The sequence below is a fragment of the Amblyomma americanum genome, chromosome 11 (genome assembly GCF_052857255.1).
Source record: "Amblyomma americanum isolate KBUSLIRL-KWMA chromosome 11, ASM5285725v1, whole genome shotgun sequence".
NCBI classification, from domain to species: domain Eukaryota; kingdom Metazoa; phylum Arthropoda; class Arachnida; order Ixodida; family Ixodidae; genus Amblyomma; species Amblyomma americanum.
Window position 1 is genome coordinate 107,475,464 of NC_135507.1, and position 17,205 is coordinate 107,492,668.

Here is a 17,205-nt window from a genome sequence, read left to right on the forward strand (position 1 = left end):
ACCGTCCTTGTGATTTTCAGCTGCGTACCTAATAGTGCGCTGCATTTTCTCTGGCCATTCAACTTAAAGATTGTGACCGCTGAGCCACTAGAGAAAGCAGTGACATGTGGACATGAAGTGGAGGTAGATGTGGGATGTGCAGCAAATTACGCTTGTTCTGAGCTCTGTTATTGTTTTTTTATAGCAGAGCTTGCAGTTCCTCCTTTTCTCCTTTTTTTTTCCTTTGGGTAGTAAATGGGTTCTATGGGTGAAAAGGGGGCATGGCCTTTTTTGACAGCGCCATAATCAAAAATCTGCTGGCGCATTTGGTAAAATATCTTGGCAGTATGTTGTGAAGGCCTTAAACCACCAAACAAAACCGCTCTCGACATTTGCCAATCAAGCAAGCACACTACATAAAATACAACCTGAACGGTAAAACAAAACTCGTGCGAGCACGTGCTGATGTCCTGGGCCTGAGAGATTAAGTCTCACAATTGAAACTGAAATCCAGCCATTCCACATTGTAACTCACCACTGCTGCTCTTAAAAAAAAAAAAAAAAACACAGCATAAGAACTGACAGAAGGGCTGAGTGCAGCCTTGTGCCTTTAAGGTAAGGAGCAGTGAAATGCACATCATAATTGGCAACCGGTGGACTATGTCCAGTCAAAGTTTAATTTTTCACGTCACTTGCTCGCATTAAAGAAAATGAGAAAACAAAAGTGAAACTAAAGAGATGGTGTTCTATTATAGAAGCAAACTTGATGGCGCAGCTCATCCAGGAGTGCCGTCTTGAATTTTTGGCAGCAGGTTCAAAACGTAGTCATATATGACTAATGGCCCATGGTGCAGTAAAGAAAGAGTTAAAAGAAGACAGAGTTTTTAAATAACAAGAAATAGCCAAAAAAAAAATTGCAAAAATCGTATCCATTCGCATGCCTCTGTTTCTATGCTCTCCTGAAATTTGACTGCATAAATCCACTGAGAAGTAGTTTAAAAACATTGTTTGGTGAACCATAGTGGCACTGCATATCGGGAAAACGCTAAAAATCTGATTTTTTTCTCTTCTCTGGTTTTCTGACTAGATGCTCACCTTGTAAACCAGATTTCTTCATGTCTGCTTTTCCTATTTTAACCCTTTTTATTTTTTCTTGCTTTCCCAGGACAGGTCCTACAGGTCAAGACATCCTTCGTTCTTAAACGTGAAAAGTTGTGAATTTAGATTTTCTAGTATGAATATTTCTGAGTGGAGATATGTCTATGGGCAATGATAAAAAATATTCAAAACTGAAAATGTCAGTCTAGCAGAAAAAAAAAATTCTAGGCATGTCTTTACTTGTAGCATACCTGTAGAAATGCAGTGAATGTTGAACCAACCTTCTGCCACATTATGCTAACTTTGCTGACTTTTCATAAGATTCGGGGAAAAATAAATAGTAGAAGACAATCCTCTTTAGGTGTAACACCGAAATTTATGAGAATAGTTATAACATTATTTCTGATGTGCTAAAAAATTTCATATAAATCTGTCAAGAAAATCGGCCACCTAGGCAATTTCCAGCCCAGTTTGGCGATAGCACAAGGATCTCACCAGGCTCGCCAAGCAACACCTAACACAACCATACATGTTCCACACATGCCCCATGCATGAATCGAAATTGATTAGTTTCAATGTTTTGTATCATATTGTTTGAATTTGCAAGCGCCACTAGTTTGCGGATTACCCACGAGGCCTCCAAGCACACCACAGCGTGCTAAATTTAGTGGCGGAACTTTGGCGCAGCTATACTTGTTGCTAGACCAGTGGCACCGGCCCAAGCATTGTAGTGGACATCAACTTTGTGGGCCAACGAAGCTCCTTAAGCTATTACATTGCTGGAGGGTGCCACCATGCCCGTTAAATTTAGCGGTGGAACTCTGGCTCAGCTGTACTTGTTGCCAAACAAAGCATTACAGCACTTACCAACTTGGCCAGCTGACAGGCTCCTTAAGTTTTCATTTAGTAAAAAAAATTTTCTTAAAAGTTCTTTGGCGTTTCTATCAGTGCTACTTGCAACTTGTTCTGTCTGTTTTTCACTCCTCCCATGCTGTTATTTTTTCTACAGTTGATCAAGCTCATCGACGATTGCACAGCGACAAGCAGTTCTTCGAAGGCAGCCATTGATTCTGAGCAGCTGTTGAACTGGATGGCAGAGAACAATGTCCTCTCCATCACACTGGAAAGTGAGTTTGCTGAGGGCCTGCTTTCCTGTAATAGAGCGAGTTTGTCCCTTGTTTTAATGTGCCTTTGTACCTTCTTGCGGACTAGTTGTTTCTTGTCTAGAGAAGCTAAGACTGCAAATAGGACGAGGACAAGAGAGCAAAGAAACGAGTACGACACCTAGGGGCAGAACTGTTTATTCCTGGTAATGAGAGCACAGGCTATATAAGGAACCGAAAAGCGCAACCACTTTTGTCATTTGCACTTGAACAATTATTAGTAGCGCGCGGCATTTCACACAAAGGGCAAACAAAAGCACAGTACAATGAAACCTTGTTTAGCTGTACTGTATTTCCTAGTGTAATTTGCGCACTTTTTCCTAAAATCAATGCTTCAAAAAGGGCGTGTGGAAATTATGCGGAGATTTCGCAAACACATCCTAAAGAACTCTACAAAGGTCATAATGCGCATTGTATGTGATATATTGCCGTGTAGAAGTCAACCCCACAATTCACGCCCCTTGCTAGCAAAAAAACTTACAGGACGGTTACAACTATGTAACGTGAGATTCAGCGATAGCTGTTTAGGCATTTAGTTTTGGGGATACGAGGGTGCCGTTTTATTGCCTTGTATCTCCATTTGCCTCCGACTGGTGGCTTTGCAATTGTATCGCACGCGCTGTCATGCCGTCTTGCGAGGAACTACATGACGTGGGCCTTGGGCAGAGGCGGGCATGGGGGATGTGTAGTCTTGAATTTAAAGTCAAATTTTTATTACAGCGATAGCTGTTAGGCGCCCGTTCCTGGCTTGCACGTTGCAGTCTTCCGGCGTAGTCGTCGGAGGCATAACCAGCGGGTGTGCTAATGACAATGTCACCTTATGTCATGATCAACCAGAGTCGCATAAGCCTATGGGTGGCTGTCTTTGAAACAGCCACCTGGTGCGTCACTGGACCACTCGTATGCAGCCTGGCTGAGTAGTGGCAAACAGAATAGCCAGTGGTTCGGTATTTTCAGATTCTGGCATGCCGCATGCTTCGGAGATTACCAGAAGTTTTCTCTTGCAGCTGTTCATATGGGAGAGCAACCGCTGGTGCGAGTGGGTTGAGTAAATGGCATGCGGTTGATTTTTTTGTTACCAGTAGCAGTTTACGAACGAATTATAAACTTTTTTTTTTTGACACTACTCACTCACCTTTTGCAGCTGCACATAGCGATTTATCGTGCCGAGTTTCCCCAAGTCTGCCCTGCATGCACCCGCATGGATGCTGGTGTGCTTACACAGCAGGGAGCGCAAAATATGCGTGTAAAAGTTTTTTTTCAAAAATTCAGGTGAATTTTTATGGGTGCACAAATTATGTACGGGCGCAAATTAACAGTACTTGCTTAACTCTTTCATTACCAAGGGAACAAGGACTGTTTTTCAAAGGTCTCAACAAACATTTTGTCAAGAAAAAGTATGATAGGTAAAAGTATTTAAAATGCATAGCAGTGATTGGAATAGAATGCGCTTTCTAATCAGATTTATTTCAGCAGAACTACTTGTTTTAAATATTGTGAAAAAATAGAAAAGTACGACAAAAAATTAAAAGAACATAAAATTTGTATTCACATGACAGTGACTCTCCAAAAAAAATTTATTAAAAAAATTCTAGCAATTACCAAATGATTCAAATTCTTTTTATAACTTGGCACTAAAGTGTAAAAGTTGTAACTCAAATGCTTTTTGAGCTAGAAATTTTTTCTTTATGGTCTTTGAAAAGGCTGATTTCAATATGTCTTTGATATGATTGTTACAGTCTGACAAAGAAACAATTGAAAGTGTGAAGATGAAGAAGGGCATTATCCTAGGCACACTGCCACCGCTCAAAGCGAGAACCTGCTGACCTGGACAGACCAGAGACTCTGTTGCCGCCATGGTTTCGCCGCCATGGTTTCGCCGCCGCCTGAGCGCTGACCGAAGTCCCCGTTACATTTGGTGGAGGTGCGGGGTGATTATCGCGCAACGGCACCGCCACAGTGCAGGTTCGAAAGGAAGTATGCTGAAGCTGTCATATGCTGCTGCACACGCCGCCATGCCGTGCGCGCGGTGCGTTTACTATGCACAATTTCGTTCAGGAATTGGAAGCCTCTCAAATGCAATCTATGCTAGTTATTGCTAGTTATATATTCAGCTTGTCGGGCCTTATATTTCAATGAGGTTGTCTCTGAGGAACGACTATTCCATTTTCGGCCTCATGACAGCGAGACTGAACACAGCCCCCAGTGAAACTATGCGCATTGTGACGGGGACCGCGTGGGCTGCGGCACATGACACCTTCAGCATTCTTCGTTTCGAGCCTGCAGTGTGGCGGCGCCATTGTGCGATATTTACCCTGAACCTCCACCAAATGTAACGGGATCTTAGGTCAGCACTCAGGCGACGGTGAAACCACGGCGGCGACAGTCTCTCTGGTCTGTCCAGGTAAGCAGGCTCTTGCTCTGAGCGATGGCAGTGTGGCTAGGATAATGCGCTTCTTGTTCTTTGCGAAATTATTATGTTATGTGCCAAAATAAAGCTTGATAAGCATACTTTTCAAAATACAAATGTCAACTGATATCATTTTAGGTAAAACTGACAAAAATTATACGAATACAAGTATTATACAAATACAACTTACAGACCAAGGTTCCCCGCTCCGTTTGCACCTTTTCAGCATCCAAACCAAAGTCCCATTGTCAGAGGCCCTATTATTCGATGCATTGAAAATATCTGCTGCCGATGCAGTAGAATCATGTGCAGCGGGGTTTTTCGAGCGCACACCGTCCCCGCGCTCGACGCCATGCTTGGAGCGGCTTATGCATAGCCTCCGTCTCAAGGGTATTGCCGAAAATTCGTGCCTGGTGGTGAGGGGAAATTGAAATCTACACAGACAGTTGAAATTAGTTTCTGAACAACAAATCAGATAGCACCGCATCAGCATAGAGTCTTCATATGCTTCATAGCAGTGCTCCGCTCGCACAAGCGTACCGGAAACCGAAAGCGAAACTAACAGGTTAACATTCTGAGCTCTGTTTCTGCTGTTTTGAGCGCCTGAAACAAAATCCGACGATGCGGTATCTTCGTCCCCCGCTACTCAATGCATCAAAAATATATGGTGCCGATGCAGTAGAATCGTGTGCAGCGTGGTTTTTGCGACCGCGCACTGTCGCCGCGAGGAGAGCGCCCTACACCGTAGCATCCGTTTCAAGGGCATTTAAAAAATTCGCGCCCAGTGAGAAAATTGCAGTCTATGCAGAAAGCGAAACTGTAGTTTCTGAAGAACAAAGTAGATGACGCAGCATCACCGTAGCGGCTGCATAGTAGCGCTCCGTTTCGTGCATACGGTCCGGGGACAAGAAAATAAGCAAACAGGCCAGCGTTTCAGGCTCTGGTTGCACAGTTTGAGCTTTGGAAGCCAAAATCTGACGATGCAACATCGTCGTCAGAGTTCCTGCTACTCGATGCATCAAAAATAAATGATGTAGACTAAGCAGAATTGCGTGCAATGGGGTTGTTTTGAGCGCGCGCCATCCCCGACTTTGACGCCTTGCTTAGAGGGTTCAACGCCGCACCCTCAACTTCAACCGCACTTCAAAAATTACCAACTTGTGGGAAAAATACAAGTTATGCAGGAAATGAAAGTTCAGTGTGTGAACAACAAACCAGATGACTTAGCAAGTCCGTAACAGCCACAGTCGCGCTGTCCTAGCAGTTTGAATTTTTTGATCACCGGTGAATGATGCCTAGTGGCATGGTAACGAAAGAGTTAAGCAGTACCTACTTCCGCTTAGAATGTAGTTCAAAAATCGCCAACTTGCCCTGCATTAAACATCATGCATTTGATGCCAGCTTACGCCACAGCGTCTAATTGTGGACATTGGACATCTGGGTTGGTGCATACCAGTCATGATGTATGGCGCTGAAAGGGTCTCTTATAAAGCAGCCATGAATTGTGCTGCGCATTCCAAGGAAACTTCACTGGTGCTCCTAACTCATACATCGTGGTGACATTACTGTACAGTGCAACACGCAAGAAGCATGCTTGCACTTGCCGACACACCCAGAGTGGGAGAGCAGTCTTGCCTCCCATTGCCAGGAGACAACCAGAGGTTGAAGCGGTGATCTTGTGGTAGAGCAACCGCTTCGCATTCGGGAGGCGCTGGTTTCGATCCCCAGTGCTACCAGGCACCCACTAGTTTTCTAATGGGCTCAAGATTTCACCTGGTCTGTGCTAGGCTTTTTTTGCTGTGAGATGCTTGTGAAGAGGGTCTTCGACCAAACCGTTGTGTTGATGGGCCCCGTGCTTCATTCCGCCTGCAGGCAACCCTAAATGTGCCTCGTGCGGTAAAAGCCCACTTGTGAGGCCGAAGCGGTGGCCTTGTGGTACAGCATTCACTCGCATTTGGGAGGTGCTGGGTTCGATTTGCTTTTAGGCTACCTCCGTTCTTTAGAGCATGCTCGATTCTCTCCCTATTAAACTTCCTTATGTCGGCTACCTTGCGCTTATTTATTAACTTCGATAGCTCTGCGAGTTCTATTCTGTCTCTAGGGTTAGACACCCTCATGCTTTGGCGTGCGTCTCTTAATCAGATCTTTTCGTCACCTGAAATAGCTTTCCGGTATCCTGTCCAATTGTCCTACCGCCTACTTCTACTGCGCACTCCGTAATGATGGCTGTCAGATTATCGTTCATTGTGTGAACATCAATATTGTCTTTCTCAGTTAAAGCCGAATATCTGTTCTGCAGCGATATCCTGAATTCTTCTATTTTCCCTTTTACCGCTAGCTTGTTAATGGACTCCCGCATTACTAGCTTCTTCCGTTCCCTCCTCAAGCCTAAGCTAATTCGAGACCTTGCCATTCTGTGGTCGCTACAGCGCACCTTTCCGAGGACGGCCACATCCTCAACGATGCCAGGTTTAGCACATAGTATGAAGCCGATTTCATTTTTAGTTTCACCATTGGGGCTCTTTTAGGTCCACTTCCTGTTCTGTCATTCGTGGAAGAAGGTATTCATGGTGCGTAAATTATTTCTATCTGCGAACTCTGCTAATAGCTCTCCCCTGCTATTCCTAGAGCCTATCCCATAGTCGCCTACCGCCTGGTCGCCAGCCTGCTTTTTGCCCACCTTCGAATTGAAGTTGCCCATCAGTACAGTGTACTGTGATCTTACTTTGTTCATTGCCAATTCCATGTGTCGCTGGCTACCCACTGGTTTTCTAATGGGTACAAGGTTTCACCCGGCCTGTGCTCGGCTTCTTTGGTGTGAGATGCTTGGGAAAAGGGTCTTAGACCAAACCGTTCTTAAACTGTGGAGGCGAGTTTATGGCACCTCCTTGTTGGCTGTAACCGAGTGGTGCATCCACAGTTGTTCGTTGTATGAGATTCGTGTTGCCATTGCCCTAATACATATTTTGACGGTAGTGCTGTCCTCGTTTGTTATAACCAAACATTCGTTATATCTTTGGCCATTATAAGTGGGCTCAACTGTGTGTATACATAGTGCAGTCAGATTATTCAGTTTTGGTGTTGTCACTTTCATGCAACTCAGACTTCTTCATTCTTCATTTTGATCTTTTCAGGCAACATTGATCAGGCGCAGTACATGGACAAGATAAAGAGCATAATTGAATTTATTGGACCACGGCTTTCCGTTGAAGAATTGACAAAAATTTGGTCTATGCAAGTAAGTTAATCTTTTATATGTAGTTTTCAGTGTTCATAATTATTTTGATGTTTGCATTAGAGTTTCATAGCTAGCTGGTCAGTATTTGTTTTATTGATAATTCATGTACACCCACACTACATCAGTGGGGCTAAACAGTGTACATCGCATTTACTTAAATGAGAATGCTGCAAACACCCCCCCCCCCCCCCCCCTTGTGTTACCTTATGTGCTGCATGTCCAACTCTTTTAGTAACAGGCTGGCATTAACCTTTGCAGTTTTTCCTTTTTCTTTATCCATGTGTCTCTTATCTATGCTGTAAAGCTGGAAAACATTTCTTCCTGGTTAGATTTTTTCTAGTAAATGTTAATTCAGTGCGACCTATTTCGGCTGCAACATGTGGTGTAGTGCATTCCGTCTGGAAATACCTTGTTCATGTCCATTTAATGATAAATCATGAGGTTGAGTTTGACAGCCACATGTTAATGGGGCACCAAGCAGCTTCCTGCTGCAGACCAGGCCTTATGGTGCATTCTTAAGTTTGACAGAGGGGAGCGATTATTCTTTTAGATGCTAATGAGGTGCTTCTTCTTATATGGGGCTGCACAGCATGTGTAACTGCACTAACAAACACTCAAAATAGACTGAAATCTTATCACATCTGCATGACACTGTGGCTTCACCTACAACAGGTGAGAGCGTGTTTTTTAGATGCACTGATGTTGTGCATGCTAACAGTAACTTCTATGGAGAAGGTGGGCATCCTACTTTGTTGAGAGTCTATTTTTTTTACCTAGGTTTCCTTGATGAGCCATATTGTATAAATAGATTAGGACATTTAGATTGCAAAGCTTACTTTCTTTACTACTTTATAGGCATGTAGAGAAACGCTTACTGGCGTCAAATGCAGAAAACCCGAGTTGTGCAAGACGATCTGTTACTGGTTTATTTTCTTTCTGTCGGGACTTTCTTGCCTTTTGTGATAGAAGGAAGTCATCAGTAGCACGTTCACCTTGATGAGGATTTGAGAGTCGGGACAGTAATGTATTAGTTAATTTCGGGTGACAGCTTGTCAGCTCTTGCGAAGACGTGCTGTTCAGCTTTTAGCAGTTTGAAAAAAATCTGAGAAAGAGCTCCAGTGCTTGTTAGTATTGCAAACACCATGTTTCGATGGCCTCTTTCCTGCAGGACCGGCAGAACTGTCAGGTGGTGGACAACATACATGGCATTATGGCCGCTGCTTCCACCAAGTTCAGCCAGCAGCAGTTTGAACATCTCCTCACCCTCATTAGCAAGGTGAGTGCGGCACGCACACTTTGCTCATTTGGAGCAGAGGTATGGTGGGCGGGGGGGGGGGTTATGTCCTGAGGCATCCTGTAATGCGGGAGGTCTCAATCTATTTAGCCTCTGGTAACACCTGACTCCTTTCAAAAGGTGCTGACATACACGAGTGTCTTGAATTCTGTCCCGCTCTGCCTGGCACGCGTGCAGAAATGAGCATGCAGATGCGCAGTACCTGGAAAAAATGCCCTTATCCAATTGGCAATGACCACCTGTAGAGCGAAACAGTCTCCTATGAGCAGTTGCACTATGGTCGGTCAGAAAACATTTTGTGTAAAGGAAGGGGGGCATTGTTGAGGCATGAATGGACATTGATGCATGGGGAACTCGAGAAGCGCTCCAAGGAACACAGGGGTCCCACAGAACCCAGTTAGAGAAGCCCTGCTTTCGGTTGACCAGTAAGCCTGAGCGAACTTTGCTGAGGATCACACCATTGGTTCTCTCATCAGGGTTGTAAAAAGTTGTAGCAAAGAAAGGTTTTGGAAAACATGCTTCATGTGCTGGTCAGTCCGATGTCAAGGGAAGCAAACTTGCACGCAAGAGCAGTAGCTGTAGTGTTCTTTCTCCGCGCCCTCGCTTTCCCCATTTCATCGGGGTGCTCAACTTTGCTGGAAAAAGAATGGTTCTGTGTCACTGACCTTGGAGGTACAATCTGAAGCATTAGACAGATGAGCAAAGGTAAAGTCGTACTACAGTCGAGCCTGGATACATTGAATTGTTTGTATCGAACACTCAGAACATCCCCTTGAAAATCCCGTGCTAAACTATAGCTTTAATTGAACTCACGTTTAGTGGAACATTCTATATCTGCAGCCATACCCATGCAGGAGCCAATGCTCCTAACGGTGCTTATTCATCACTTTTCGTTCAGGATGGGTCTGTGTGTGGGCTTGGGGTCCTCCTGGCAGCGCTTGCAATGTGAAACCACGTAGTGAGGTGAACATAGTGTGCTGTAACTAAGCCTAGCAGCAACCCTAGCTTGGAATTATCACAACGCACTAGCCATCGTCGCAGAAGCCATCGTTTGCTTCCATAAGGGCGCAGCTGCCGCCTTAAACACTGTTACCAAGCTTTTAGTCAGCGTTCATGGTACTCTTGAGATGTCCACCTACAAATAATAATTATAATTGGTTTTTGTGGAAAGGAAATGGCGCAGTATCTGTCTCATATAACGTTGGGCACCTGAACACCTGAACCGCAGCCGTAAGGGAAGGGATAAAGAAGGGAGTGGAAGAAGAAAGGAAGAAAGAGGTGCCGCAGTGGAGGGCTCCGGAATAATTTCGACCACCTGGGCATCTTTAACTAGGGCGCACGACTACGGAGTTCCCGGGTTCGAGTTCCCGGGTTCGAACCCGACCGCGGCGGCTGCGTTTTTATGGAGGAAACACGCTAAGGCGCCCGTGTGCTGTGCGATGTCAGGATGTCAGTGCACGTTAAAGATCCCCAGGTGGTCGAAATTATTCCGGAGCCCTCCACTACGGCACCTCTCTCTTCCTTTCTTGTTTCACTCCCTCCTTTACCCTCGCCTTATGGCGCGGTTCAGGTGTCCAAGGATATATGAGACAGATACTGTGCCATTTCCTTTCCCCCCCAAAAACCAATTATTATTATTACAGTTGAACCTCTATGTAACGAACCTCTATGTAACGAATTCCTGGATTTTACGAAATTTTTCAATTCCCCAGCACATCCCCCATTGAAGCCCATGTATAGGCGACCTCCATGTAACGAACTCGTTGCGGCAGTCGACCTTGATGTAACGAATCCGTGGCTCTGATCATCGAGCTGTATCTTGTAATGTTTTGCCCGAAATTTGACCGGGCAGTGCGCAACTTTAATGAATATTGTTTAAGTAAGTTTTTATATTAAAAGGTAAAGTAGACCGCGAGCAGAACGCTTGCAATCGCAGCAAACAAGCAGACCTCGGTGATGATGATGATGTTGAGCGCCGCTATCGCCGCTCCGTGGCAAGCGTAGCAACTTTTAAGCTTTCATTTTGTAGCTTGACACTAGGTGGCACTACTATGACAAACTCTTCGTGGTGTTGCGGCGCAGTTATGGTAAGCCTTCTTCGTCAGCGTGTTGACGTGCGTGTGCTGGTGTGTGTTTACGCTGTCGGTTTGTTACGATGAGTTCTGCTGTGAGGAAACGCAAAGTTTTGTCGCTTGAAGATAAGCTCTTGATTTTGAATGCGGTTACCACCGGCGAAAAAAAGAAGGATGTCGCTGCCCGCTTCAATATACCAGCCAGCTCCCTGTCAACCATTCTTGCTGCAGAACAAAGCATCCGCAGTGCGATGGAGTCGGGCACAAGTGCCCAGAAGAAAAGACTGAAGACGTCGACGTATGCTGATGTGAACAACGCCGTGTTTGCATGGTTTTTGGACAGACGAGCACAAAACGTGCCCATAAGTGGCGCGATTTTGCAGCAGAAAGCCATAGATTTTGCTTGCATCCTGGGCCACCACGACTTCAAAGCGAGTAACAGCTGGCTACAAGGATTTAAAAGCCGGCACGGTGTCGTCGGAAAAGTGGTATGTGGCGAGTCTGCCTCCGCAGACAGCGATGCTGCTGCCTCGTGGGTGGCCGAGAAGCTTCCCGGCATTTTCAGCCACTATGAAGCTGCCGACATTTATAATGCTGATGAGACGGCCCTGTTTTATTAAATGTTACCGAGCCGCACGTTCTCACTAAAAGAAGACTGCCGCGATGGAAAGCAAAGTAAACTCCGTGTGACGGTTTTGCTTTGCGCCAACACTGATGGCAGCGACAAGCGAATCCTATTGGTTATTGGCTGCAATGCCCAGCCCAGATGTTTTAAAGGAACAAGGTGGATGCCAGTAAAATATGTGGCAAACTCCAAAGCTTGGATGTCGCGGGCAATTTTTTCCGACTGGCTGAAGGAGCTCAACCAAGATGTCAAGCGACAAGTTCGCAGCATTTGTTTGCTGCTTGACAACTGCTCCGCGCACCATGTGGAAGGCCTACAGCTTTCGAAGGTCGAGCTGCAGCATTTGCCACCTAACTGCACTTCTCTGGTACAACCCTTAGACAAAGGGGTTATTAACAGCTTTAAATGCTGTTACCGCCGTCGATTGATACAAAAGATGCTCCTGGATATCCGCCTTGAACGGCCAACAAAAGTGGATATCTACCAAGCAATCGGAATGCTTGCTGCGTCGTGGCAAGAGGTCGGATCACAGGTGATCGCCAATTGCTTCGCCAAGGCTCAGGTAAATAAGGCCATTCAAGCTACAGTCACTGAAGACGAACCTTCAAGCCCACCCGAGGTCGCAGAAGCGTGGGATGAACTACGCATGAACGGTGGGGTGCCCGAAGGGGTCGAGCTGTGCAACTTTTTGTTCGTGGACAACGGCGCCGTGGCTACGGAAGAGATGACTGATGCGGCACTTGTCGAAACCGTTAAAGATAGCCTTGAAGGTGACGGTTTGTCAGAGCCTGATACGTTTTGTGCTGTTCCCACCGCGAGGGAACTGATGGACGCGGTGGACGTTCTGCGCATTTCGTCGGCTCGCAGGACAATGAAGCAGCCATGGATGCCTTAGTTTCCTTGGAGCGCCGAGTAGTGGCTTCGATCGGGCAAAAACAGCAAGCGAAAATTACGCAGTTTTTCTCTATTAAATAAATTCTTTGAATGGCGAGTTCACTTGAATTGATATCTGTCGAATTTTTATTTCGTTTTGGCATGATCCTTACCAGTCTTAACCCAAAACTGCATCTAACGAAAACCTGGATATAACGAAAAATTGCGAACTTTTTTCAATTTCGTTATATCCAGGTTTGACTGTATTAATATTACTGAGGAGGTGCAGAGTTTTCCTGAACGAGACCTGCACAACATCTGTACTTTTTTAAATGAATGGCGTCATGCAGATGGTGCCATCTTGCACAGCTGAAACGAAAGGTGAAGTGCAGCACCACGAGAACCAGTTCACGTAGTGCAGGCGAATCAAACGGACCTACTTTCTCACCTTCATTGCAAACGAAAGCTGCGCCACAAAATGTTAACGATGAATCGTGTCAAATTTTCAAAGTACTTCAATATTTATAGAGCTGCTAGGCTTAGTGAGTGCTTGTCATTTGGTTGCTATGGAGACAAGAGCTCAGATAGCACGGGAGGCTCAATGAGGTTAACGAGTTTGGATCCAGAAAGGGATCATATAGAATTGGCCTTCTGTTTACATGGTTCTTTTTTATTTATTGAGTAATGTTTATTTTTATTTATGCCAAGATAGACAAAACGAAAAGTAAATATATTTGCCAGTGCTATAATTGTGCGTTCCAACCTAGATGGCGCTGCATCTGGCAAACAATAAAAAGAAAGATCAGATATTTCATGTTTGTAGCACTTGTTTTAGTTATTATGCGCAAATTTAGTGCTGCAGATAAATCACCTGATATATGAAACAAACAACTCAAATCTTTTTTGTTAGTTTGTTATTTAGCATTTTTCTTGGCCATAATGGCGCTACAGTCAATAAACCCAGGCCTGGTGCCGCTGAGTAGAGAAAACCTATGTTCTAAAAGTCACTGGTGTGTAAATTCATATTGTTCGGGCCCACTTTTTCCTTGGGGCCCCCATGCATTGGGTTGCCCTATTTTAAAGCTTTACATTATGCCTATTCAAACGAGGATGACCACACTTTCAAGTAAGAAATGTCATATATATGCAGTTAAGGGCTGCACTCGCATAGGTGCCAGATAAAGCGTTAAACTGCGTGGTACAACAAAGTAGTTTCCCCGTAATATAGCTTGAAAATTGAACTGAAAAATTCCACTTTCTGGAAAGGCCCACTAACGGGTAAATTCAGAAAAAAAAACGCAGCTTCAGTACAGTTATCCAAACATCTCAAACGGCACTTTGCACTCAAATGGCTCAAAGAGCACTTTGCGGAGCACACTTGCATCATTTATGAATGGCTTTGTGCTCGAAACAAGACCTTATTGTGCTTGCCTATTCTCATTCATTGTGTTTAGCTGCTCATGTCTTCAAAAGCTATATCATGTGTGCTATGCAGGACCGACTGTTCATTAAGCTGTTGGTTCCTTCTGTGACAATGTGATAATGCTAACGTGAGAAGAAGTCACTTTCTGGATCTTCTAAATGACCAAGCAAACACCACAATTCACCTCGCTTCTGTGTCCAATCCCTGGCCATGGTGGCCACATTTTGATGGGGCAAAACATATACATGGCAGCATACGGAAAATGTGGTGCATCTCAAAGAATAGCATGTTCCAGAGCCCATAGTGTTCTTTTGGCAGATCAAAAATATTCAGATCAAACAAATTTAAGCAATCAACCATCACTGCCGTGTTTCTCATTTCAGAGCATTGCAAACACGACATACCAGAGTGTTTACCAGTGCCCTTCCCACGAGTCGTACATGCTGTTTATGCTTTGTCCCTCTTTATGCTTTGTTCCACAAGGCGTGGAGGGGTGGCAGTGACATCACATGGCGACGCCTGCTAACCTTCATTGGCAAGCTTGGCAAGGAGAGCAACCAGGGAAAGGTCTCCACCAAGGTTGGTCCTTGTTCCCATAGTTTTGCGCGTTGACTCGAAATTTCATGGCTTGATTTGCCTCAGGTCATGGGCTGCTGCAGTGGGAGGACATGTTGAAATCTGTAGCTGTGCGCTTCATTCAATGTTCAATGCAGTTACTAGGACAGAAGTAGGCTGTAAGTACCGTATTTACTCGAATGTAACGCGAGTTTTTTTCCATGATTTTTTCTCCTTAAAGTCTACCCCCGCGTTATAATCGGATACCACACTTTGAATGGCCTAAAGCAGTGCCGCGGTGCGGCCATTTCAAAGCAATCAGCCTGGTTTCTGTTTCCACAGTGTTGCGATCTTATGCTGGCAACATGGGTACTAGGGAAGCCAAATCCTCATCCATTCAAAGCCAAAGCGTTGTCAGCATTGTTCTCTCATTTTTTTGTGTTCGTTGCGACATCGGGCCCAACGCATTGTCGCGTCGTGTTCTTGTGGTGTCACTCCCAGTGTATTGATTCAGTGCACACGATGGCAATGCGTCGTGCTCAATGTGGAGCTCATTTTAAGAGAAAAGTGATCCTGTTAGCTGAAGAGGTCGGGAATTCTGCGGCAGCTCGAAGACTTGACCTCAACGAGTCAACTAGAGTCACTAGAGTCAACCATCCGCGGATGGCGGCCGCAGCGGGAGGGGCTTTTTAAATGTGAGACCAACCGCAAAGGATTTCATGAGCCTTGCCACGGCCTTCACATCCAGCTGGAGAAAAAAGTGGCGGACTTTGTTATCGAGCAGCGCAACCGTCTCATGGGGGTCAGTGTCAAGCTGATCCGTGGGAAAGTTAGAGACGTTGCTCGGGAGATGGGAAGTTCAGAGCATCTCGTGGGTGGGCCCAAACGTTCCTGAAGAGGAATGGATTCTCTCTGCGGCGACCAACATCGATGCAGCTGAAGTTACCGGGAGAGTTCGATAGCGAAAAGGAGGACTCTGTTTCTGAGAACTCGGCCTCCAAAAGCGAGGAAGGTGAGTAAACATGTTGGCCACGATGTCTATTAAAGGTAATTTGTTTTGTGTCCCTAATCCTCGCGTTACATTCGTGCTTTTATTTTTTTCCCGCTAGGCAGCATGTAAAGTCACCCCTCACGTTACATTCGCGGTCGCGTTACATTCGAGTAAATACGGTAGCTGTATGAGATGGACGGGGTCCGGTTCTTCTGATCTACAGGTATGTACAGTAAAACCTCGCTGGGGCATAGTTCCGAGCAGTAGCTCCACTGAAGATGTAGTTGAATGAAATCCTCGACTGGCTTCTATTAAACATCATGCGTTTGGTGCCCACTTATGACATAGCAGCTGGCAGCAAATATCTCATTGTGTACCTGTCATCGCATAGGAGTCTGAGGGGTGACTCGTAAAGCAGCCATGAACTGTGCTGCACATCGCCTGAAAGCTTCGCCGGTGCTCCTAACGCTCAGACTGCGGCAGCACATCAAGAGACAGAGACACCGGTCACATGATGTAGCACGTTACAAGCATGCTTGCAGCTGCTGACAAGCCCTGAGAGAGGGCACTCTCCTTTCCTGTCGCCAGCGGTGCCAGCATACCCCTAACCAATCACACTGTCCTACTGCTATCACATTCGCAGGTGCCGGTGTTTGAGTTGTCATGACCAGAGCTGCGTGGATGTGCCCATCGTCATAGCTGTTGCCTATCATTGTCACATGACTTGGCTTCTCCGCAGTACAGTTGCTCCACTCCACTGCCCTGCATTTTTGGCTGGCAGCTTCAAACTTTCGTTTTCCTCCGTGTGCCATAGTCGGTATTCTCATGTTGCTGGCTGACCAACAACACTGTGCAGCTGTGCCATTCCACGCCATATATGCCAGACTTTACGCTCCACCATCTTTGATTTGTTCAAAAATATTCATGGAAGCTTATTGCAGTGTGCCTAGTGTAAGCCTAAAATATTTTTGGCAAAAAAAAATTTATTTTTGAGGTGATCTCTGGATGTGATCTCTGTTTGAATGTATTGAAAAGGCATGAAACCAGGCGCACTCAATAATCAATAAATATCCAGTTTTTTAGAAAAATCAACAAATTTTTTAATTACATTTGCACAGATTCTGGCTTTCAATATGATATCATCATGTATTTTGAATGGTATAAATAACTTTTAAAATTTAAATAAAATGTAAAAGTTCTACTATTTTGGCATTGAAGAAGAACATCAACTTCCTGTCTAAAATAACAAATAACCATCTTGCTTTCCTAGATATCTTTTACCTATAAAAAATGTTACAGCTGATGAAACTGAATACTTCGAAGTGAAGTAAAATAGTTAAGTTGCAGAAAAGTGTGTTTTGAATCATAAACACCTGTTTATTTCACCCTGATGTGGTCAAAATAAAAATACATACGACGGCTGGTCTTGTGGAACAGTTTATTGCCTTTCAGTTCTGAAGTTTTAATCGAGAGGATTTTTGTTT

At 44.9% G+C, this 17,205-nt stretch overlaps 1 protein-coding gene across 1 annotated transcript in view; it reads left to right on the top strand.

Annotated features, from left to right (window-relative positions):
• Positions 1 to 17,205, top strand: part of LOC144110741 (ubiquitin carboxyl-terminal hydrolase 24-like) — a 276,311-nt gene that overhangs the window by 47,040 nt on the left and 212,066 nt on the right. Inside the window, 4 exon segments of the mRNA XM_077643811.1 lie at positions 2,087 to 2,204; positions 7,785 to 7,888; positions 9,057 to 9,164; positions 14,659 to 14,754. Coding sequence (XP_077499937.1) covers positions 2,087 to 2,204; positions 7,785 to 7,888; positions 9,057 to 9,164; positions 14,659 to 14,754 — 426 coding nt within the window.